Source organism: Nicotiana sylvestris, chromosome 10 (genome assembly GCF_000393655.2).
Source record: "Nicotiana sylvestris chromosome 10, ASM39365v2, whole genome shotgun sequence".
Classification (NCBI taxonomy): Eukaryota; Viridiplantae; Streptophyta; class Magnoliopsida; order Solanales; family Solanaceae; genus Nicotiana; species Nicotiana sylvestris.
Genome location: NC_091066.1, coordinates 82,450,968 through 82,477,146, shown reverse-complemented (window position 1 = coordinate 82,477,146; position 26,179 = coordinate 82,450,968). Strand labels below are relative to the sequence as shown.

At 38.4% G+C, this 26,179-nt stretch overlaps 2 protein-coding genes across 2 annotated transcripts; one reads left to right on the top strand and one right to left on the bottom strand.

Moving 5' to 3' along the window:
• The first annotated feature begins 14,162 nt into the window (after positions 1 to 14,162).
• Positions 14,163 to 15,925, top strand: LOC104226492 (uncharacterized). Its single transcript, XM_009778502.2, has one exon. The coding sequence runs from the start codon at positions 14,709 to 14,711 to the stop codon at positions 15,735 to 15,737; it is 1,029 nt and encodes a 342-aa protein (XP_009776804.1). The 5' UTR covers positions 14,163 to 14,708; the 3' UTR covers positions 15,738 to 15,925.
• A 4,820-nt stretch (positions 15,926 to 20,745) lies between these two features.
• Positions 20,746 to 25,733, bottom strand: LOC104226491 (PHD finger protein ALFIN-LIKE 4-like). The gene is made up of 5 exons (XM_009778501.2): positions 25,416 to 25,733; positions 25,238 to 25,270; positions 24,228 to 24,456; positions 22,177 to 22,309; positions 20,746 to 21,303 (listed from the first exon to the last, which is right to left on the bottom strand). Exons 1-5 carry the CDS (start codon positions 25,510 to 25,512, stop codon positions 21,034 to 21,036), a joined length of 762 nt encoding a protein of 253 aa, XP_009776803.1. The 5' UTR covers positions 25,513 to 25,733; the 3' UTR covers positions 20,746 to 21,033.
• Positions 25,734 to 26,179: the final 446 nt, after the last annotated feature.

Genomic DNA, 26,179 nt, shown 5'->3' with positions numbered 1-26,179 from the left:
TAGCATATCTTCCAGTGTCTGAATGGTACGTTCAGCCTGTCCGTCAGTCTGCGGATGAAATGCAGTGCTGAGATTTACTTGTGTGCCTAAACCCTTCTGGAAAGACCTCCAAAAGTTAGCCGTAAATTGAGCTCCTCGGTCTGATATAATAGATATGGGCACACCATGAAGCCTAACAATCTCCTTGATATACAACTTTGCATAATCTTCAGCCGTGTAAGTTGTCTTCACTGGCAGAAAATGGGCACATTTTGTAAGTCGATCAATTATCACCCAGATGGAGTCAAACTTATGATAAGAGCGAGGTAATCCAATAATGAAGTCCATATTAATCACCTCCCACTTCCAGGTCGGAATCTCTATATTTTGAAGCAATCCACCGGGTTTCTGATGTTCTATCTTTACTTGTTGACAATTGGGACACTGGGCTACAAATTCTGCAATAGACTTCTTCATATTATCCCACCAATACTGCTCCTTGACATCATGATACATCTTTGTCGAGCCGGGATGGATGGAATATCGGGATTGATGAATCTCATTCATAATCTTCTCTCGCAACCCTGCCACATTAGGCACACACAATCGGCTCTGGTATCTCAGTGCCCCATCTTTTCCGATCCCAAAAGCCATACTTTTACACTGTTGAATGCTTTCTCTTAATCGTACTAAGATAGGATCTTCATATTGTCGTGCTTTTACCTCGGCTACCAAAGATGATTCTGATGTATTCTGTACAGTAACACCTCCGTCATCAGAGTCTAACAATCTGATTCTCATATTGGCTAGCTGATGAAGCTCTTTAATCAACCCCCATCTACCTGCCTCAATATGTACTAAGCTTCCCATTGATTTACGGCTGAGAGCATCTGCCACAATATTGGCTTTACCGGGATGATACAATATCTCGACGTCGTAGTCTTTTAATAATTCAAGACACCTACGCTGCCTCAAATTCAACTCTTTCTGCTTGAAGATGTATTGTAAACTCTTGTGATCTGTGTAGATGTCAACATGGACGTCGTATAAGTAGTGCCGCCATATCTTCAAAGCATATATTACTGCAGCCAATTCCAAATCATGGGTTGGATAATTCTTTTCATGCTTCTTCAATTGTCTTGATGCATAAGCAATCACATTCCCACGCTGCATCAATACGCACCCCAAACCTATACCTGAGGCATCACAATATACCACATAACCTTTTGTTCCTTCAGGAAGAGTGAGCACTGGTGCAGATGTCAATCGATTCTTCAACTCCTGAAAACTACGTTCACAAGTGTCAGACCACTGGAATTTGGTAGCTTTTTGTGTTAACTTAGTCAATGGTGATGATATAGAGGAAAATCCTTCTACAAACCGCCTATAATATCCTGCTAGCCCTAGGAAGCTGCGGACTTCTGATGGTGTTGTAGGTCTCGGCCAATTCTTTACTGCATCGATCTTCTGAGTGTCGACACTAATACCCTCATCAGATATCACATGGCCAAGGAATGCTACTGAGTTCAGCCAGAATTCACATTTGGAGAGCTTAGCATATAACTTACGATCCTGAAGCGTCTGTAATACTATCCGCAAGTGGCCCGCATGTTCCGCCTCCGAACGAGAATATACTAGAATGTCATCAATGAATACAATCACGAACACATCAAGATAGGGCCTGAATATAGTATTCATGAGATCCATAAAAGCTGCTGGGGCATTTGTTAGCCCGAACGACATCACCAAGAACTCAAAGTGCCCATATCTTGTCCGGAAGGCCGTCTTTGGAATATCCTTCTCCCTAACCCTCACCTGATGATACCCTGAACGTAAATCAATCTTAGAGAAATACTTGGCACCCTGGAGTTGGTCAAACAGGTCATCAATTCTTGGAAGTGGATACTTGTTCTTTATAGTAGACTTATTCAACTGTCGATAGTCGATACACATCCGTAACGACCCGTCTTTCTTCCGCACGAATAGGACTGGTGCACCCCAAGGTGAAGTGCTAGGCCTAATAAAGCCCTTATCCAGCAAGTCCTTCAACTGCACCTTCAACTCTCGCAACTCTGCTGGGGCCATTCTGTATGGAGGAATAGAGATCGGTTGAGTGTCAGGCAACACATCAATGCTAAACTCAATCTCCCTTTCAGGAGGAAGGCCCGGGAGTTCATCTGGGAAAACATCTGGGAATTCGTTAACCACAGGGATTGATTGTAAAGTAGGCGGTTTCGCCTCCGCATCCCTAACGCGAACGAGATGATAAATGTAACCTTTTGAGATCATTTTCCTTGCCTTAAGATAGGAAATAAACCTACCTTTCGGTGTAGCAATGTTCCCTTTCCATTCAATGACGGGTTCACCCGGAAATTGGAACCTAACCATCTTCGTACGACAGTCAACATTTGCATAGCATGAGGCCAACCAGTCCATTCCCATTATCACATCAAAATCAACCATTTCTAACTCAAATAAATTTGCCGAGGTTTGACGACTACAAATCATCACAGTGCAACCTCTATATACCCTTCTAGCAATCACAGAATCTCCTATCGGAGTAGATACCGCGAGGGGTTTACTTATCAATTCAGGTTCAATGCCAAACTTATTAGCCACAAAGGGTGTAACATATGATAATGTAGATCCCGGATCAATCAGCGCATATACATCATAAGAAAACACAGATATAATACCTGTAACAACATCTGGAGACGACTCGAGATCCTGTCGACCTACTAGAGCATAGGTTCGATTTTGAGCACCACTCGAACTCGGCACTGCACCTCTACCCCTACCACGACCTGTCGACTGCTGAAAACCCCGTGCTGGAGGTCGAACTGATGAGGAAGAACCAGACACAGATCCAGTCGGCTGAGCCATACCATCACCTCCTCTATTAGGACAATCCCGCATCATATGGCCAGGCTGCCCGCACGAATAGCATGCATCAGAACCTCGACGACACAGTCCAAAGTGGGCCTTGCCGCACTGATCACAATGTGGTGTTGGGGGTCTCATCTGACTAGTATCCCTGTGATGTTGCGAGCCAGATGCCCGCGAACTCTGACCTGGACCAGAATAGGATCGATCATATCGAGGCCTCTGAAACTGTGGAGGAGCACTAGCTACAGGTGGCGCCGAACTCCTCGAAAACTGTGGCCTGATGCGGCCTCTGAAGTCATCAGAATACCCTGCAAATCTCGCCCTCTTATGCTGGCCTCTATCCTGCTCCCTAACTGCCCTCTGCTGGCGCTTACGATCCTCTAGGGTCTGGGCATAAGCTTGAATACGGGAAATATCCATGCCCTCCACCAAGGAGGCTGTCGTACACTCATTTATTAGATGTGGTCCCAACCCATTCACGAACATATGCACCCTATCACTCATCTCGGCCACCATATGGGGAGCATACCTTGCCAAAGAATCAAACTGCATACTGTACTCTCGCACACTCATATTACCTTGTCTAAGGTTCAAGAACTTATCAGCTCTAGCTCGTCGTATCTCAACTGGCAAGTAGTGACGAAGAAAGGCCTCAGAAAATTCCTTCCACATAGCTGGAGGAGGGTTCGGACCCCTGGATCTCTCCCAACTATCATACCAGAGAACCGCTAAATCCCGTAACCGATAAGAAGCCAACTCTACTGCCTCTGTATCACTAACATGCATAACCCGAAGTGTACGATGAACTTGGTCAATAAAAGTCTGTGGGTCCTCCTTGGGGTCTGATCCGGTAAACACTGGAGGGTCTAAATTAATAAAATCACGAACTCTTGTACTAACTGGTTTCTCAGCAGCACCTGTATTCTGCCTCTGATCCTGAGCAGCTACCAAGCTAGTCAATAACTGCAAAGCACTCCGCATATCCTGGTCTGGAGTGCCAGACGGAGGAACTGGAGGCGCTGGGTGCCTTCTAATATCCTCTGGAGGAGATGGAGTAGATGAGGTATGAGAGGGCATCTCACTTTGAGCCTCACTTTGTCCTGCTCTGACTTGGGGCACCTGACTGGTACCCTCTCCCGCTGCTGTATCAAGCCGTCTACTAATCGTTTGCTTCCTAGTCGAAGGCATCACTGAAAAAAACAAGGTGAATATTAGAGACGAACACTTACGACTCAACTCTACGCACGATCTAGATTCAGGAAGAAGGTAACAACCCTAGATGTCATGTAGCCTCCTGATTATAAATGTGGCGCGCTACACATCCATAATCAAGACTCTACTAGACACGGCTCATAGACAACCCCTAGGACAGACTTGCTCTGATACCAAGTTTGTCACGACCCAAACTGAAGGGCCATGACTAGCACCCGACCACACTTGCCGAGCACCAACGTACATTTCATCTAACCTTCATTATTATCTTTTAAGGCTGACGAGATCAATATAAATGGTAGACCTAGATCATGGACAACCAGCAATAAAATATGACGGCATGAACATACATAGCAGGGGATGACCAGACAATCAAGAAACTACGTATAAGGTATGAGCTACCACGCTACTATGAAAGACTATACAACAAAAACTAGCCGACAAGGCATACCAAACTATACATGAGCCGACACCTGTCTATGAGCCTCTAAAAGAACATAAGTGTTGCAACATAGCCGGAACAGGGCCCCGACATACCCATAATGTCTATAACAAAAATTGCATACCAAGACCAAGGCAAGTCCGGAGAAGGGATCTCGCCAATCACCGCTGAACTGGACAGTCTACTGTGGTGGGGGAGCTGCACCTGCCTGTCTATCAGGACCTGCAGCACGACATGCAGCGTCCACAAATAAAAGGACGTCAGTACGAATAAAGTACTGAGTATGTAAGGCAAGGAACCATAAATACGATCAGTAATGTAAGCAAGGATAGAGAATATACAACCTGTAACATCTTAGTACCTCTGAGGGCTACTTACATGAAATGCATGATACATATGTATAAATACATAAACCTTTAAAGCATTCGCCTCTGTGGGCATCATCATCATCATATCGTACCCGGCCATAATAGGCTCGGTAGAATCGTACCCGGCCACGTGGAGCTCGGTAAAACCCAACTGATCAGTGGTTGCACAATAGGTGCCGTACCCGGCCAACTATAGCGTGGCTCGGTAGAGTAAAATAGATACATATATATAATGCATGCTCGACTCATGGAATCACATTCTAAACCTTTCGGAGTGACGTAAGGTCGGTATCCTCTGTACACGTTATTAGGACTAACTCTTCACTATGAACCTTATAAGAATCAGGAAGTACCAACAACATTGATAACATAAGACTAAGAGAAGCAACATTAACATCAATCGTTCCATAAGAGGGAAAACAATGTAAGTACTGCTAGCTTCTAAGAGTAGAGTATCTTGGAAGATCGTTCATTACATTATGTGCAATCGGAGTCGTGCAAAAGAAGGAAAGGGATAGCCTCACATACCTTGTATATACTGCCCCAATCTCAAGCTATGCAATTGTCAAAACTCCTTAGTCTACAATAAGAGAAACGATACTATCATTATCATTTAAGCGTCATAACTATTATGTATCGACCACAACCTATTTTACGATGAAACGGACAGCACCTCCCCTATATATATGACCTCACACCATTCAAAACAGTCACCAAACAGCCCAAACAACATCAATAATAAACATATTGAGCCTCCCAAAATAGTCCACACACAGCCTAATCACTCCATACATACGACGACCACCGTAGTCGTGTCAAACAACCTGGAAATGTTACGGATAACTATCAGCCCATAACCCTACATATATATGGTGTTTATCCACACCCTTCCTCCTCCAAAACTCCACAAGATAGTAGTAAAATACGCAGCCCAACAACAACGCAAAACAGTCCACAAAACAATAACATTACTACCAAGCCTTTCGATATATATCTCACAAGTTCTAGCTTCAATGGCTTAGCCGCAACTTGGATAATCTTAAATACATATAGAGTAAGAGGTTCCTTACCTTTATACAGAAATAACAACTCCAATTTGACCTTAAATTTCCATGAAATATCCCTCCAATGCTGCCACAACAACAAAAAAGCGAAACTAGCGATCAATTAGTGTTTTTCGGCACTAGAATCACTTTAGAAGGCTTGAAATCACCTAGGATTGATATTAAGAACATGAGGGAGTATTTACAGAACATAAACCCTTTAAAACAACCTCCCACACGAGCTGGAACGACACAAAAATGAGCAACAACAAGAAGAACAAGAGACTTACTAGCGCCACGGAATTCCCGACACTTGATTTGTGTTGTTTGCCCTTTTTTGGGTCTTGAATCTTGAGAGAACCTTGAGAGGATGTTCCTAGGGTTCTAAGGTCTGAAAATAGTGAAAAGAAATGACTTAAAACGGGTTGGAGTCATCCTATATAGGTCCAAATATCTTAAACCGACTTAGTGGGCCCCATAGAGAGGTGCTTGGCGCAGTCTCGCGAAAACGCGAATATCTCTCTACTCCGAGATCGTATCGATGAACAGTTTAATGCGTTCGAAACTAGACTCCTAAATCTTTAATTTTGTTGGTAGATCACCCCGTAATTCCTTGTAAATTATGAGAAAAGATTAGAAACATTTGACCCAATGTTTAAGTAAAATTATGAACCTAAGTTGCGACAACTTTTGTCGACTTTTGTTTCATAACTCGTTTGACTTCAAGACTTATGATACGGATATTATATGATTAAAATACCTTAATAAATGACCTCTTGAGTGTATTAAGCACCGCTAGATTACCTGAAAATACGAGTTACAACATCTTTGATTCGTTTAACTTCTAATACTGGTTAATCACCCTTATACACTCTTGTATCACTTAAGACCAATAGGATTGACTTCTTATCATCTAAAAGATAATTCCTTCTTGGATTTATGTTAACTAATATATGGCATGAACTAACACATGTGGATATGGGTTGTAACATATCGCAATCCCAGAATAGGGTGGCAGCTTCAATAATTTTGTTGTTGGGTTGGATTTCCAAAAAGGAAGGTAAATTTCCCAAGTATTTTCGGATGAGGGTCTGATCACTGGAATGAAGGTCTTCCCACCAATTTAGCAATTTCGGATGGATGTTGGTGACCATGCGGAATCTGGGGACTTCGTGCCTCATTTCTGCAAAACAAAAGCGTTAGGCCCTTACCCCTGCCGGACTCGACTATTTAACTATCAATAATTGGCATAAGCAGCATTTAGTTCTCCAAATAAATGCATAGAATGTGGTAATGTCTATTTGGGTTCCAAGGAAACCCAGTGGACTTTGGACAAGGCTATCTTAAAGAGTCATTATGTGGACAACATAACTGACTCGGCTAGGTTTTGATAGTGATGCATGCATAATTAAATAGAGTAGGGTTTCTATGGGGTATTAGACTGGTAACCTTGAGCGGACAACTCAAGAGGGAAAGGCGCGGAATCTTCGACTACACCGTTGATCGACTGGTTTTACCGCAAAAATGTCTTTGCCAAATTTAGGGGGTAATAATATCGGAAGGGCGCAACCACTCATTATAAGTGTTGCTATGGTATTTTGTTTGGCACGAGTGGAATATGATGTTGAATATGTAGTTATAATAATTAAGCAAATTGTCATGTATTTGCACATTCATAAGGTAATAATTACAATAATTGCTCAAAATTACAACAGCATTAAAGGAAAGCGGTAAAAGAAAGCATTAAGAGAAATGAAGAAAAGAAACGAAGAGCCAAATCAGTTTTCGAAGTAGGAGAGAAATAAATACTTAAAGGCATTAAATACATTCAAGGAAGCATAAAGTCACAAATAGCATGAAATGGTAAAAGCCTTAAAGAAATCCCCAGCAGAGTCGTCATGTTGTCGCGCCCCCTTTTTCTCGCGAAATCGGGTTTATGACATTTAGGAGGACAGCTCATTCCCTTATGGGAATTGGATTTTTTGATTTGAAGAGTCGCCACCTAATGATTAAGTGCATTAGGACACTAGGAAGAATTTGTTTAGAAAAACAAGAGTTTGGGTAAGGGCTAGAAATTATCTCGAGGAGAAAGTGTTAGGCACCCCTCAAGATCCACTAGTGTGGTTCTCGGTCATGCTACAATTGTGACTTAAGTACAAACAATAAATAAGCAAATAAGGGTTTCAAATATGAGGGGTTGTAACAGTGTGATTGCAAATAAGTTAAAGTTTGAAGAAACAAGGAAGCTGAAATTTGAGAAAAAGGAGTTTGAAATTTTGAAAGTAATAAAATAAACAAGTAAAGGGAAGGGGGTCCTAGGTTTATAAATAATATGGATCACATCAATGCAATACCCGGTAATCACTCCTCAGAAGAGGGGTTACACGTGGTATTAGCGCACCGGTCATCATATCCATATCAACCCTTTCCTACCCCGTTGAGGTATTAAACGCGGAATGGTTTCATTTACTTATTGCATGCTAGTACCCGCCCCAATCCTATTAGTCCCGGAGGCATTTGGAACTACTAGTCCTAAAGGGAAGGGAGATTTGGGCTTTGTATGGTTTTAAAGGATAAAATTCTAAAGCGGTAAACAAAAACACATAAGGCAGATATGGGGAAACACATAACAATTTAAAAGGCTCAGACATGCCTCCTCACTTAAAGATAGATTGTTTAGCATGTCTTGCAGATACTGGTTATGGTCTGAATTAAACTTAAACGTTAAGGAAATATACTGGTCAATTACACATTTTTTATAAGAAACCGGAATCAGACTTGCCTGCTGGTTGGAATTAATAGAGTCTGATTCAATTAGCTAATTTACCTTATAGCTTGCCTAGGTGAAACCTATAGGCATGACATCTAATAATGCAGAAGTGTACTGATTTCAGAAGCAGATTTATTAACAGCAGGAACATAAGTTCTGCAAGCGTTTAAGCAATGCTATTACTGATTTTAAACTTATAAGCAAGTTGAGGGATTCAGATTAGTTGCTTATTCCTATAGGCATGCTTTCTAAGTGTGACTGATTTTAACCTTTACGAAAATGCAGAAATCCTATAGGCATGGCGTCTAAAATGCTGATTTTTATTATTTAAGCCTATATATCGTTTGCCTAGTGATGGATACGTATGCAGTATTCAGAAACCCTATAGACATACTTTCTATATGATAGGCAAAATGTAGAATCCTATAGTCATGTTCTCTATATGAGATGCAGAAATGCAAAAGCCATTGATATGATATATATGCAGAACTTATAGGCAGGATTTCCAAGATGCAAAAGTGCAGAAGTTTATAGACAGGATTTCTATATGAAAATGTAGAAGTGCAGAACCTAAAATAGGATTTATATATGAAAATGTAGAAGTGCAGAACCTAAAACAGGATTTCTATATGAAAATGTAGAAGTGCAGAACCTAAAACAGGATTTCAAAGATGTCGAAATGCAAAAATCTGGCCATGATTTGCAGAAATAAAGACCTAATGAGCATGATATATACCCTTATGCATACATGAGTACCCCTCCCCTTTTCACTATAAGCCCCCATGAGTTATTACAAATTATTACAGCCCAAAATGAAGAAAAGAAAGTAAAAATTACATCATAAAGCTAAAATCCCAACCAAGGAGAGCCTAATTCAGACTTCTGTCTGAAGCATAAAGTAAACCAACTCCAAAGATCAAATTCCAAAGCCTTTCTCCTATTTGGGATGTGTCAGAGTTCCCTAAGAATCTCAAGTGGACTTCGGGCAGTGCTTACACCCAAATATATTGCAGAATTGGATTATAGTGCAGTGTGGAAGGGCCAGCCCTCAAATGTCCAAGTTCAGAGGGAGCTCAAAGTCTAAAAGCAAGGCTCATAGGAAGGGGCAGAACTTAGAATCTAAGAGAGAGTGCAAGTGCATAGAGGGGATTTTGGGGAAGGCCAAGACAGACTGGTGGTCATACCCAGCAATTAGGAGTGTTGGCATACCCCTAACCAGCCTGTTAGCCACATTGTTTGGGAGTTAGGATCCTTTAAGGTCCAGACATGAGCAGCAATTTGGATACTGCCATGCCTGAACCTTAACTCAAACACATAAAAGGTAATAAGGGTATGGGGAATTCACACAGCAACAGATGCAAAGAGAACAACATATTCAATACAAAACATAAATAGCAAAGTAGACAAGATTGTTGAAACTGTAAAGCAAACACATAGGGATGAAGCCGAAAGTTAAATTAAAACATACCAATTTCAGGGAAATAAGAATAGAAGAGCAGTAGTAAAGCCAAATTGCAAACACACAGCCAGAAGATTTCAGAAAAGAGTAGAGTGATGAATTGAGAATGTAGGAGTATTGAAATTGAAAGTGTTCAATAAGTGTTGTGTCAGTGTTGAACTCAAGGTCCTAAAGAGCATTGAATTGGAAGTCCCTAAAAGTGCAGAAGGGTCGTGCCCTTTATAGTGCAGAAAGCAAGTAATAAAATGTAAGAAAATAGTTTTGAAATCAATCACATAAGGTCTCCCTTCAATTAAGAGATTCTGATTTCAAACGGGCAAGATAATTAGGGCAAGAGTTTGATCAGGATCTTTTCCAAAGTAGCACAAGATGGGTAAATACACAGAAGTTATTTAAGAAAAGAGTTTGATAGCAACACGGTTTGTGCAAATAAGGAAAGGCAATCAATCAACAGCCAATAAAAAAATCAGAAATTGAGTTTTGGTATTAATGAATCCAACCAAAAAAAGGTGAAGAAATGTTTAATTAAAGAAAATCAGTAACAATCAATCGATCCTTATTAAAAGGAATTCTGAATCAATCACAAGTTGACAAAACCTTTTGAAGGAAAAAATTCCTCATATATAAAGCATACAGACATATCAAACAAGAAAGAACTGTCATGCTAAAAAGCCTAGTATAGAAGAGTTCCAGGTCAAAGAAGTTCGAGTTCAGTACAAAGACTCAAAACGAGTCTGAGAAACCTAGAGTTCCAAAATAGAACCGTAGTCTTAAACACAATATCAAAACTCGCCAAAAACCCCAAACCATAGGGTTTTCAACTCGAGTCAGATACAGAGAAAAGAAGACAAATAACGGAAACAGGCTCAGAGGTCTTTTTCAGAGACTTATGAAAAAAAAGATGTAATAGCAAGTTTGAAACAACAAAGTGAGAAAACTGATTTGAAGCATAAAGAACACGTTTTAAGAAAGCTTGGAACTTAAACAAGTTTCAGAAGAGAAACAAGATAGTATAGGACTTAAGAGAACAATAGAGGAAACATATTTAACAAAGAACTCAAACAAAGTCCAGAAGAAGGCAACTAAAGACCTAAAAGCTTAGTGGAAAATACAGTAAAGGAACATAGGGGTAAACGAACACATAAGATAAACATGTGAAAGCATGATATAGAAACCAGTAGAAGAAAGAACGGAGCATAATAGAAGAACATGCAAAATAAGGCAAACATAAAGATACAGGAGAAGAACATGCTAGATAGAAAAATAAAACATACAAGCATAGCATAGACAGATACACACAAAGAAAAGAAGAGGAAGAGTCAGAGAAACATTTCGAAAAAATTTCAGAAACCCTAAATCGAAGAGAAACAAAATTTGAAAGAAAAAATTGGGGAAAACGTTTTAAAGCCCCATTAGAGCACAGATATAGCATAGATTTAAGAAAATAACCAGATAAAAACCTCGAATGGCTAGGGTTTCAGAGAAACCTTAGAAATGAGAAAGGCTTGGAAGAAAAGTCTGATCTTGAGTCGGATGAGTTAGAACCAAGCTCGAAATGTTTTAGATGTGCCGGAGCAAAGGCCGGAGAGGCTTTAAAACCATGGATCTGAGAGGATCTGAACGGACACCACTGAGGTCAGACCTCAAAGCTTCGAACCCCAAACGTTTGAGAGTGGAGGGAGGTGAGTACAGGCCATCCATGGCCTGAGAAGCCATGGATTCTGGTGAGGTTGTGGTTGGAGAGGATGAGAGAGGCTAGGGTTCCAGGAACCTTCGAGAGAGTTTGAGAGAGTGAGAGTATTCAAAGGAAGCCAACTGATTGAAATGAGGGGATTAGGTTAGGGTTGGGGAATTAAAAAGGCAAGGGACGATCGTGGCCATTGATCAAAATGATCAACGGCCTGGATTGAAAGAAGGACCGAGCGGGTTAATTGGTTGGGTCGGGGTCGAGTTAAAATTGAAATTGGACCGGTCTAATTGGGGGTCAAGATTGGGTCAATTGGAGGGTCAATTTTGGCTATAATTGAAACAAATTGGGGTAATATATTAAATAGCCAGTTTTTCCCTTTTATTTTACAAAAAATAGTAAAACTAATTTTTAAAACAAATTAAAAGCACTGGATTACTTAATAACACATAAATATTAATTTAAAAATACTAAAACCAATTTTATGATTATAAAAATGTTATTAAATCTTAAAGTAGGCTAGAATTGCAATTATATGCAATTTAGCTTTAAAAATACCAAATAAATTTGAAAATATATATAAAAATTACCTTAACTATATTTTGGTATAAATATGGGAATAAAATAAATTATTCACCAAAATTGATGATTCTGGGAGTAATTATTGATTTTGTACTGCTAAAATGGACAATAAATTGGTTTTAAAAATCTTTTAAAAATTGGGAAAAATACTAACACACTTGGGCATGCTCGTACATATGTTATTTTGAAAGTATTTTGTATATATAAAAAATATACAGGAAAAAATTGGGTATCAACACTAGCTTCCACGAGTAGGCGCCATCACGACTCCCGAGGGTGGGAAATCCGGGTCGAGACATTGACGTTTAAATATTTTTTGGTTGTTATAGATAAACTTATCCAAAAATCAATTATTATTTTTTTATATGTTACATATAAAAGATAAGAAAATTTTTTAAATTTAAAAAATCTCAAATATGCATATTTCACTAGGTATATATTGAAGAAAGCTAATACATTATTAATAAATTCATAACTAAGCATACAAAGATTTAAACTCTAAGACACACATTTTAAAGCTACTAGGAAAATAAATTCTTTCAAGATTGATGGAAGAACTTTGTAATTGTAGTTGTTTCGTAGATTTCATTCTCTTACTACCGATATAATGCTTGAATTGGTGAGGATTCGTGTCTAAATTTTCAGCAAAAAGATATCTAATAGAAAATGTATCATGTGCATATCTTCAAATCTTATGTCTTCTGCGAGATAGAAACTTTGTTCAATAGAAAAGATGGTGTGCATATTTTTAGAATTATTATTAGTAATCTTAAAGATTCTATATAGCTATTATAGACGAATAATTTTATAAAGAGCGTGTTACTATAAATATGATTGTTATTGTTATAAAAAGGTAAAAAATCGATTATAAGAAAAACTTGACTTTTATAGTGAATGATTGTTATATAAGGATGCTGCTATAGAGAGACCTGACTATATACGCATATTGTTTAGTTTAAATTGATCCGTCCATGAACCAAACAAATATTTTGCGAATATGATCCTGTTTGTTTATTAATTTTGTTAACTATTTGCTAAAATATACTTAATCCGTCCACTTGACACAGTCGACGAGCTAAAGAAATTCTTTCAAAAAGAAATATAATACCTTAAATTCTGAAAATTAAATGGCTGCCAACGCCAAAAGTGATGAGCCCACTGGTGCTAGCCACCTGTTTACCCACAGTTTATGTAATCAGCATCCCATCCATCTGCACCCCTTCTTCTAATTGGTTGAAATCATATCCCTGTCAGTTCATGCACACGCTCCTACATTATTTACAATTAATTGTATACACGTACTTACAGTTATAAAGAATTGTTATATTATTAAAATTATTTAAGAATCTAATCCCAAATAATTCTGTAAAACAAATACGGCATGAATAAATAACTTCCTAAACAACTGTCTACTCAAATTAGATTGTTAGTACACAAGTTTATTAGGTTTTCATTTCAATATATTCATTATATTCTGAGTGACATAAATATTTAGCATAGCACCAGAAAACATGAATGTGTTCTTGCTTTCTTAAATTTAGTACTAAAACACATAATTGAAGTGAATGACGTATAAACGATAACACTTTTTAACTTACTGTATGTTAAATGGTCATGATCTCATATGTTGACTGACACGTGTCCACATGCACAAACCCTCGGCTTCAAATCCACAGCCCTCCCTTCATTTCTACAGTGTTCAGCCACCTCTTGACTGTTACACTCACTATAAAATGAGCTTTATTTCCCCCGAGGAGATGATAAATCATTCTATGCTGAATCATTTTAGCTCTCAAATCAGCCTCCACAAAAGCAAAAAGCAATGTACATTTATACAAGTATTGGATATATAGTGTATACATTGTAACTTTATATGTGCAGCTTTCATTGATCTATTTGAGAACTCCACAAGTTAGTACTAGTAGGGTTGGTTTTAGTTTTCCGTTTTTCTCCTCTTTTATCTTTTTTTTTATTATTCATTCTTGGTAGGGTTCTTTTTCTTTTCTTTCCAGTAGATATTAGGTGGTTTTTTAGAATATTTAATTTGAAGGGAGTTGCTAATTTTTAGGAAAATATATAGAGTATAGAATTTAACTGATTTGGTTTGAAAATATAATGAACTTTTAGTACTTTTGCTTATTATTTTTATTCTCGATACTCTTGGCTTGACGGTTCAGAATTCATATAGTCGGCCTCAATTTGCTTGGGATTAAATCGTAGTTGCTGTTGTTAATTAGTTTGAGGCGTTTTAATATATAGCGAATTTGAAAAGTGGTGAAAATGAGCTTGAGTATGGCAGAGGATGAATCAACTTCAAAAATCCAACTTCCTGCAGATATAGATTGGGAAATGCTTGACAAATCCAAGTTTTTTTTCTTAGGTGCTGCGCTATTTTCTGGTGTCTCGAGCACACTGTATCCGATTGTAGTGTTGAAAACGCGGCAGCAAGTTATGACTAAGCAAATACCATGTCTAAAAATGGCAGTATCCATGTTGAGGAGTGAAGGGTACAGAGGATTTTACAGGGGATTTGGTACTTCCCTCACGGGGACCATTCCTGCACGCGTCCTTTACATGGGCGCGCTTGAAATGACCAAAAGTAATGTTGGAACTGTTACTGCTAAGTTGGGATTGGCCGAGGCATCTTCCTCGGCCATTGCCAATGCGGCTGCTGGTCTCAGCGCTGCATTGGCGGCCCAATTGGTGTGGACCCCGGTTGATGTTGTGAGCCAGAGATTAATGGTCCAACGAAGTGGAAATTCTAGGTATGGTGTTGTTGGATTGAAGTATTATAATGGTGGGATCGACGCGTGTAGAAAGATAATTTGTAGTGATGGTTTAAGGGGATTGTATAGAGGATTTGGCATTTCAATACTGACTTATGCACCTTCAAATGCAGTTTGGTGGGGCTCATACTCTATTGCTCAAAGAGTGATATGGGGTTCAATTGGCTGCTATTTTTGCAAAAAAGACGATGAGTGTAGTTATAGGCAGCCAAAGGGGAAGGCAATGTTGGCGGTTCAAGGGTTGAGTGCAGCATTGGCTAGTGGAATATCTGCATTAGTGACAATGCCACTTGACACTGTCAAGACAAGATTGCAAGTGTTAGATGATCAAGAATGGTGTTGTAGGAGAAGACCAACAATTATACAGACAGTGAGGAATTTAGTGAAGGAAGGTGGATTAGGTGCATGTTATAGAGGATTAGGTCCAAGATGGGCATCAATGTCTATGTCTGCAACAACTATGATCACTACTTATGAGTTCCTCAAGAGGTTATCTACCAAGAATCAAGAGAGCTTTGTTTGATGAAATCTTGCATACAAACAGCAAAGAAACTAAACAGGGAAAGGGGAGAAAATGTTGTTCTATATGTTCAATCCTTTTGCAGCTTTCTTTTTTCTTATCTTTTGACTAAATTGTAGTATAACACAGTGTAGATTTTGTAAAGAAAAATGTAGGAATATTTAGTAAATATTATTTTGTCTTTCATGTTATCTCTTGTCCTGCTCCTATTCTATAAATTAAAAGATGATGTTTCAGTCTAGAAAAATTGAAGCTTCTTTAGTGTAAACTTTTTGTGATTGTAAATTTCTTGAATATCAGGAAATTAAAGATTGGCCTCACGCTGCTTGATGCTAAACTCTACTCTTCAGAGACTGTACTTTGGAATTTGCAGGACATTTCTTGCCTTGCTATTTTCCTTTTCTTTTGACTGTATAAAAAGCTTTGCTCTTTTTGCCATTGGCCCCTATTTTACCAATGTTATTGCTCTTTTATCAATACAACCAACAAATTGCTCAAATTTGAGTCTTCAAAACGAAATACTGTCTTTTAGGTGTTTGGAAGCTGGTCAAATCAGTTTTTAAGCTTTTTTCAATGTTTGACAAAATAAAAAAGTACTTAAAATAAGTTAAAAGCTCCTTAAAACAAGTCAAAAGCAATAAGTTGGGCAAACCCAACTTATTGTTTTTTGACTTAAAAGTTATTTATGCTGAAAAGTCACTTATTTAAGTCAATCCAAACGAGCCTTTTATATTTCTTTTCTTTTTCTTAATTAAGCAAAAAGAGGTAAGTAAAGCATAGAAAGAATCACCTAGATTCCCAATTGTGGTACATACATATTCATAATCTCTAGGGTTGTATTGGTTGGTTGAAACTTGTAAGCACGAAAAAGGTGTTGGGCAGCTTAATACACAAAGTATCTCGTGTTCACATTTGGTCCGAAAAGGGCCATACTCAAGGGGTGTGAAGCAGATATCCTACCCTAATACAAGTATTAGTGGTTGTGTCCACGATTTGAACCCCTAAATTATAGGTCACACAACTTTACCGTTGCTCCAAAATTCCTGAAAAGGTGTTGTGGTGGGAAAATGGTTGTAAACGAATTTAGACCTGCCCTTTTTTTTAATCTCAAAAAGTTCTTCAATTGTTTGACTAACAAATTAAGAAACAAAAGTCATCAAGTGTTCTAAGTCCTATAATATAAGAAAATATTATCACATTGTTGCTGAGGAGTGCAATTATAGAGTGGAGTAAAATTGTTGAGGATTAAGAGAGTCGTTTTAGAGTGCATCAGCAGAGAGCATTGAAGTGTGATTGTCCTTGTCTTTCCTCAAGAGACAGCAACTGTTGGTCAGAGGTTGGGTGGCTCCTGAGTCCATAATCGAAATGTGGTTCTTTTGGACTCAAAATACTGTTTTAGGTGTAAAAAATAAAGTTAGCATTCTATATAAAACGCGGTTATGAATCGCATTTTACCTTAACAGCCGTCTGGGACGTTAAAGTAAAATGCGGTTCATTACAGCGTTTTATATAAATCACGGTAATGAACCGCGTTTTACATGTTAGCTGATAAGACAACTATATAAAACGCGATTTATTATTGCGTTTCATATTTTGTGGGCCCACCAATAACTCTTCTGCGCTTAACTAACATAACAATAATTCAAATATGTAAAACGCCCTTTTAAATTACATTTTACTTCCAAAAATTTGAACCCCCCCCCTCCCTCCCCTCCCCTCCCCTCCCCGTTTGGGCATTGCCTTATTTAAAGACGTTAAGGGTTTTGAGAAAAATCATTCAGAAATACTCCAACTTCGTGATAAATTTTTCTTGTTGTTAAATTCTCAAGTTGTTTTCTTAATGTCTAAAGAACGAAAAGTAAGGGTTTCATTATGTTGGGGGAGGGTGAGGTTGTAGTGGCGAATAACTCAGTGAGCTATAGTTTATCTCCACAGAGTCATGTTAAGTTGCTATTTACAATGGAGTATGATAGACTGATATCGTTGTTATGCAATAAAATGAGGTTGAGCAAATATTTGGTGAATCTTAAAATAACCGGAAGATATCTGTATTTTGTGACTCCGCAAGGGGTTGCTTGTTATGCTGAGTTTAACATCGAGGATGATGCAACTCTGAGAGATTTTTTGGGGACTCCGGATGAATACCGGGAACTTATTTTGATAAAAATGTTGGAAATGTACGTGAAACATGAAGACATTCGCAATAATGATGTTGCGCAAAGCAGTGATAACCCTCAATCATCGGGTGGTTATTCTAGAGCAGTTTTAGCCCAACAGGTTCCGGCTGAAAGAGTTTGGCCGGATCTAAACTTATCTCCAGGGGCGAATGAGGAGAGAGAAAATAATTTCTCTCCAACTTTACATAATCCACAAGACGACTGGTAAACTTCAATTTTCCTTTGTGTTACGATGTTTATTTTTGTTGCATTGAATTTGTATTAACACTCATATATTCCATAGAGGGTACCATCCAGATATGAATTTTACAAGTTATGACCCCACGCCCAGTTGTAATATGCGTGGTTTTGGTATGTTGGATCATGGTGATCCATCCGGGAGTCATCACCAACAGGATAATGTCCATCATGGAATGTCAACACACTACGACTTGTAAGTGAAGCGATATAGCTATATGTAAAGTATTTATCAATTTGAGTAGCTTATCATTTTGTTATTTGTGCAGTGAAAACGAGCAACTTGATGGTCCTGACCTCACTCAGTTGCCCGTAGATGACGTATTTATTCGGGATTTGGCAGATGTGTAGAGTCAGGAAGATAATAGTGATTATGATAATAATGTCGATGAGTCTGGAAATGACACACCCTTTCCTGATGAGGGTGATGATGAGGAGGAAGTGAATGTCGAATCTGAGCTGACGAGGGAGCATGCTCCACCTCCCGTTAGACCAAGAGTGTACGAGTCCCACGTGTCGTTTCATTCAATGCATATTCCCTACCTTGATAATTTGCCAAGTATGTCGGATGTGGATGCCCTCACAAGGGATCTTGACGAAATTCGGTCAGCAATGTGGGATGAGTCTAGACCAACGGTGCTGGCAAAGAGCATATTTTTTCCCGATAAAGCTCGCCTATCCAGGGCTTGTAAAATATACAATGTAAGAGAGTGTCATGAGATGATAGTATGAGAGTCAAGTCCGGAGGTATACAAGGTTGTTTGTCGTAGATGGTTTACGGGTTGTCACTGGATGTTGCGTGCGAGCAAGAAGGAAACAGGGTTGTGGAAAGTGGGTAAATATATTAGCACCTACAATTGTGAAATGGACACATTCAATGGGAATCACTTCAACTAGGATGTTGACTTAATTTCTCTTCAACTGATTCCATACTTGGAAGTGTCCATTAGGTACAAGATCAAAGAGTGTATTACATCCATCCACCAGGGATATGGGTGTGCTATTACCAAAAGAAAGGCATATCTCGGGTGCAAGCATGCATTTGAAATTGTTTATGGTGACTAGGATAAGTCATTTGCATCTCTACCCAGGTACAAGGCCGCACTGAAACACTTCAACCTCGGGATTGTTGTTGAATGGAAGTTTGAGCGGAGTGCAGGAATCTCGGAATATATATTCAGATACGTGTTTTGTGCATTTAAACCAGCAATTGATGGTTTTGTGCATTCCCGTACGGTAATTTTCATATACGGTACTCATGTTTATGGAAAGTATAATATTAAGTTGTTGATTGTCGTTGCAGTAGATGCCAATGGACAAATATTTCCACTAGCTTTTTCCATCTGTGTCAATGAAAGCCAAGAGACGTGGACGTTATTTTCGAACCACTTGAAGCAACACGTTGTCAAACAATGTTCAGGTATTTGTCTACTATCTGATCGGCATGGTGGTATATTAAGTTCTGTAGAGCATTTGCCTGAATGGCAGGAACCCTATGCATACTATCGTTACTGTGTGAGGCACCTGAAGGCCAATTTCCAGAAGAAATATCCCAAAGAAGACTTGCATGATTTAATGTGGATGGCTGCAACCGATCACCAACAGTGCAAATTCAAGAGGCGCATGGAATCGATCCGGTAGTTAGACGAAAGAGCCTATAATTGGTTGATACGACATGAGCTTCACAAGTGGACATTGCATGCTGATGGTGGCAGACGATGGGGAACCCTGACTACAAATGTGTCGGAGTCTTTCAATGGGTTATTGAAGTCTGCACATGGATTGCCTGTCACTGTCATGGTCTGGATGACATTCAAACAGATGACAGAGAGGTTTGTTGAAAGGCATAGAGGTGCATCGGAATTGATGAAGAGGGGTGTTGAATTTATGTCAATACCGATGGCGGTGGTAATCCAGCTCTTGGTACAAGTTCATCTAATGTGCCCAACTATCAAGGATACACGTAGTGTTTTATTTTTTAGTAATGTTTTTTTGTAATAAGTGTATGTACTTGTTTATGTTGCAAGATATATCAAATAAAATTATGTTTCCACGGCGTTGTTACATCTTATAGATATTTAATATTTTTCAGTTGAGTAAATTAATGAATTTCTCCCTCCCATTCATGTAATCAAAAATAGTATTGGATTAAAAAACGGAAATTTTTTACGTTCACTTTCGAGTTTCACTCTAAAATTGTTAGAAAACTACATTGTCATAGGAGGAAGATGTTTGATAAATAACTAAATATATATATCGCGGTTAAATACTACGCTTTATGTGTTGTCTTGTCGATCTGAAAAGTTGTCCGACTGCGAAAAAACTATTTTTTATCAAAAAGAATCTTTAACATGCCAAGCATAGCGCGGTTAAAACTACGTTTTGTGTGAATATATAGTGCAGTTAAAGGTTACAGGTTTGAAATCCTCCCCCTTCCCCCCCCCCCCCCCCCCAACTAACATAACTCTTGTATGGCCCCTTTTTTAATGAGCGGACATAATTTTATTGGGCCACGTGGCACCTCAGTCCGGATTGAACAAACCCGCCCCAGGTCATGAAACACGATTTTGAAGAGCAATGTATCCTTGCCATACCGCTGAGGAAAACAGTTTCCGTTAATAGCATAGACACTAATTGAGACTCAACATTCTTGAAACCATCACTTTAACCTACAGAAATAATTCAGATGTGCAACCTACATAATAAACAACACGCAGGACCAAATAACTCAAACTAGACAACTACATACTTGCAACTCGACTGACAACCTAGAAACAAATCTGACATTCAAGAGCCTCTCGAAAAATCTCCATTTCTTGTACTGGACAAAGGTCTAGCTAACAATTCCCAAGTCCACGAAGTGTGACCCAATAAAGAAGGTGCAATCAAGGGCGTGCTCTCTTGTTGCTGCTGCAAGATGGGCACTTGTACTGCTTGATATGCTCTGCCCTAGCAGGAGTGATTTTAACACACTTCCCATGGAACCATATCTCACATATGTCACAGCAGATCCAGAATTCGTCAGATGCATAGTTTTCGCCGCAAGCCCCACATAGTGTTTCTCCTTGCTCGTCATCTTCCAAGCCATCTTCATCCTCATCTTTTGGTTGTGGTCTTGAATACTTGACCTGGGATTCAGATCCACGTTGTGCCACCTATGATCAGATTGAGCAAGGTTAAAATTGGCACATGAAACAGTAATTCCACTTTCAGTTTTTTTACAGAATAACATCTCTGTAGACATAAAAACTAACAAGTGCGAAATGCCTCAACTTAAGAAGTCCGCGAGCTGTCAAATTTTCTGCTTATTTCAAACAGGCTGTTTAGGTTTTCTAGACAGATGGCTTATTTATTCAGTCTGAAGGAGAATGGTCTGCAGGTTAGTCTATTTTAACTCTCCTTTAGTTTCGGTTGAAAACCTATTAAAGACATAAGCAGCCTATCTACCAAGGAGATCAGGCTAGAACAAACCTACAACATGTTTGGAGAAAGTGTATCTAATTCATACTAACGTCCAGCAACATCTCAAACACTGAAAAGGAAATTTGTATAGCTATTAACATTACGTATTGGACTAAAGTCTTGAAGTGAAGAGCATTTGCTATTTCACTCAAGAAAACTAAGGTATCAGATAGCATAGGGTACAACAACAATGCTTAACTGAGAGGTACACATGGCGAAGAGATTCACACTGCATGATTCAAGAATCTAAGAAGCCTAAAATCTAAATATTACCAAATATCAAGGAACCTAAAAGGTCCAAATATCATAATATTAGCACTAGCAACAACATAACCAATATAATCCCACATAATTAGGCCTAGGAGGGTAGCATGTACGCAGACCTTACGCCTACCTTATGGAGGAAATAAATCTTAAAAAATAAAATTTTGTAATCACCTCATAACAAGGAACTTATGAAGATTATGTTCAGCTAAGGCATTCAATCCAAAAAAAATAAATGAGAAAGGCAAAACTTCCGTCTGCAAGAAGAAGGGAAAATGGAATAAAGGTACCATGATCACTACCTTTGAGTTTGACTTAGACTTGGTGCTGCTGTGATTTGACACTGATGACTTTTCTTTTGATTGTTTCTTGGCTGTTCCAGACACAACCTCAAAAATTGTAGGAAGATCATTCATCATATTAAACAATCTTCTCCTGAAACTCAAGATAAAAAGAGCTGCTTAGAGTTTTTGTAAAAGCTGAAGAAAGGTACGACAGTCTGCTATCGACTAAAGCAAGTACCAACAAGAGTCTAGCTCAGGTTTCCCTTCCTTTCCAGAACTTTCTTCTTTGCCCCCATTTCTTTTAGATTCCCAGAAAATACTTTAGTGTTACAAAATAGAACAAAAATTAGCTCAGAGTAAATACCCGAACATTATGCAAAAGAGAAAAGAAAAAGGCTCGGCACTTTCTTATCAGAACAAATGTCAAGCATATGACAAACTTTATTTAGTGTGCCAACTAAGGAAACAAGATCAACACCCTTAATCATTAGTTCCACTTAAATCAACTAATCCCTTTATTGGACTTGTGAGGCCACCCACAAGATTTCGAAAATGTTATGGTTTTCAAGCTTTGAGATCAACCTATACCGCATTGCTAGATTATAATTTTCATTGTTCTTCTCAAAACAAAAGATTTAAAGATTGCAGATTTGGACATATTCACACTCCAACATACATTACTTTTCAGCTTAGCACAGTTGGTACTGTTAGTGGCCGGTCATCAGAAGAGGTTACCTTAAGAGCATTTATTTGGTCAACTCCCATTGAGCAAGGGGTTTTGTGTGTGTGTGTGTGTGTTTTGGGGGTGGGGGGGGGGGCAACAAGGATCCCGATTCTTTAAGCATGAAGTAAAGCGCACAACTTAAAAGTTATCTAACATATACAAATTTAGTATATATTACATCAAAATGCAATTACCAAAACTAAGTTCAGCATCCAATATACAATATAAAACTTATCCAAACAACTCAAATTAAACATCATTAGATATGATTTAACGGCAATCAATAGATAATTGTAGCCACAAACTGATTTTCACTATAAAAAGAAAAAAGACTTGACTTGTTCTGTTCAATTTCCCATTTACAAATCATTTTTTTTACTTTTGAAACAATCAGTTATATAAAAAATTTATGAGTAGAAAACGGAATAAAACAAAAGAAAAAGGAGAAAAAGAAAAGTTGACAGCAAGAGAGAGCAAAAGAGAAAAGCAAAGGTACCAACCACCACCACAACGACAAAGAGGAGAGGAGAAGGAGACATCATGATGAAGAATGAAGCGAATCCAGAGAAGCAGAAAAATAATGGTAGTACAGTCATCATAAAACAAAGCAGAAAATGAAGAAGAACTACCAGGAGTAGGAGGACAGGAAGTTAATAATATTTATAATAATAACAAGAAATGACTGGAGTGTGCCAACATCCTATTATCCCTACGCTGTAAAGCTGAAAAGAGAGTAAGATCCTAATCTGAATTTTGCTCTAAAAACAATAAGTTGCATCGCACCCACCAAAGGTGTGGCCTAGTGGTCAATTAAGTAGGTGAAAAACTGAGACTGAGGTTCAAATCTCAGCAGAGACAAAAGATACTAGGTGGTTTTTCACATCTGCCTAAGGGCTAAGCCTTGGTAGAAAGAGTTACTGGGTACATGTGCTGATGGGAAGTAGTAAGTACCTAGTGGACTAGACAAGATGCGCGCAAACTAGTCGGGTACCACCGTTATGAAAAAGCAATAAACTACATCAATTTAATTAAATCATATGACGAAACAGTAGAGTAAAGACATAGAAAAGAACTAGCTACAGATAAGGTAAATGACACATGTTGCAAGCCAAATACTAATACTGGTTTTTTTTTTTGTGCCATAGTGCCATACATCATAACAGATGAATCAGTAGAGATATACCACAAGGCAAGAAAGTAGATTAGAAATTAATGTAGAAAAGTCAGCTTTTAATTCGTAACTTCATAAACTTTGCTCAGGATCCAAGTTGCAACAGCATTCAGGAAAGACAAACATTTCAATTGGGCTAAAGAGATTTTGAAGAAATGAAAGCAGAAAACATACCTATCAGCTCTATCAAACCCAAATCTAGCACCAAAATAAAATGCAACGGAAAGTAACCATGCATCACTATGCACAGCGACCAAGGAGAGCCAGTCCTTCTCTTGCATGCCATCTCGGGCGAAGTTTATTCCCAGAGCAGGCTCGGGAAGCTCCGGTGGCACTTCTTCAGCTGGTAAATTGACTTCCCACTGTTCACTTGGAAATCCATAAAGGCAAAGGTTTTCTTTCTCTGCATTTGAATGAGAATAAAAACATAGTTTCAGCTTCTGACTGGGTAATGTAGACCACAAGAGTATAACTCAAGGCATCTGAAGATATTGAAAGAAACGGAAGAAGGAAATCTTCATCAGCTTCTTTTCTCATTGTAGAGTGCTTTGTCAAAATTAGAAAGTCTGCTACAAAATTTAACCCAGATTTAGCAAGAATTATTCATTCTATGCAAGTTTTCTAAAAACTGTGTTGTGAGTGAAAACGTAAACAACAAGAATCAAACTTAAAAACAACTTGACTCTAGCTGCCTTTTGGTGCATTTAGTCTGCAAGTACATATTTCTCTCAACATAACTCCAGCTCCACTTTCTAAAACCCAAAATAAGAAGGAAAGGAACACGAAGAAAGGCTATCTTGTCAAGAATGACTTGTAAACCTTTAACATAGCTTGGAATCCCATTTGCAATTATTTATCTCAAAACTCTCAGATTTCAATATAAAGAAACATTTTTTCAATATGTGAAAACTGCACCTAATTCATTGTAAAGCAACAGAAAATTACATAGCAAATTTGTACTAAAAAGTTTTTTTTTCTTCTTTCTTTTTTTTTAAAAAAAATAAAAAATAAAAGCTCCTAAAAGGTTTCATAAAAATGTAATAATTACAAAAGAAAATGGGAACATAAATATACAAACTAATAGCCAAATCATTGGAAAAATTGCATCAGGAGCGCAGCCAGCATCCATACAGGTACTGGAGAGCAAGAGACACAGCATTCTGAAAATAAAAAGACAACTTTACCTGGGTCACATTGTTGATAAAATTCTTCAACATCTGCAACAACCCACAGAAGAAAACATTAAATTAAAGTCATATATTTGCATGAGACAATAAAAATTGGTGCAGTACCACAACAACAAAAAAATCACAAAATAAAAATAAATGGGTTAAAAGTTGTGAAATTGGGGAGAGTGGTTACCGGTGGTAAGAGCTTTAATAAGTGCAGCTCTTCGACCCTTAAAATCTCTAAATACTTCTTCCACTGTTCGTGGATTGTATTGTTGACATCCCTCCATAACTAATTTTGCGACACACAAAAATGGATTGTGGATGAGAGAGAAAGCTAGAGAGAGAGACCGTGTGTGTGAGAGAGAGAGACTCCGCGCGCGCGCGCTTGGAGGGAAGGAAAAAAAGAATGAAATTTTGCGGTGTATCGAAATTTGTTTGAGGTTTTAATATGAGGGAGGAGAAGGGTTTTTGGGTGAAATGAGAGTTGACTGAAAGTCAACAAATTCAGTCAACAAATCAATTGGGTTTCATGTGAGGGGAAAAGTCCCAATTGACTTGTGATTTTCCACCCCTTGGACCAGCTCACGTAGCAATTCAATTAGGAATTTCCTCCCAAATCTCCAAGTTAAATCTAATACGCAAGTATTGTGAATGAAAAAATATTTTACCCTTTAATGCGCAGGCCCAAACTATTTACTACTCTTATTCATGCGCCCCAAACTATTTACCGAGTTATTAACTTTGTATAAATACTTCCACAAGAAAGAATTTGAAATATAGTGAAACAAAAAAAACCAAGAAATAGCAAAGAAAAAGGTAGTCATGGATGCGGAAGAAGGAACACAACAACCCAGCTAGTTCTTGCACACAAACTTTCCTTTTGACACACCCAGATGTCAATGACTTGGATAAAGTTCGCCTATGTGAAGAAGACTTGGAAAAACTCTTCCATTT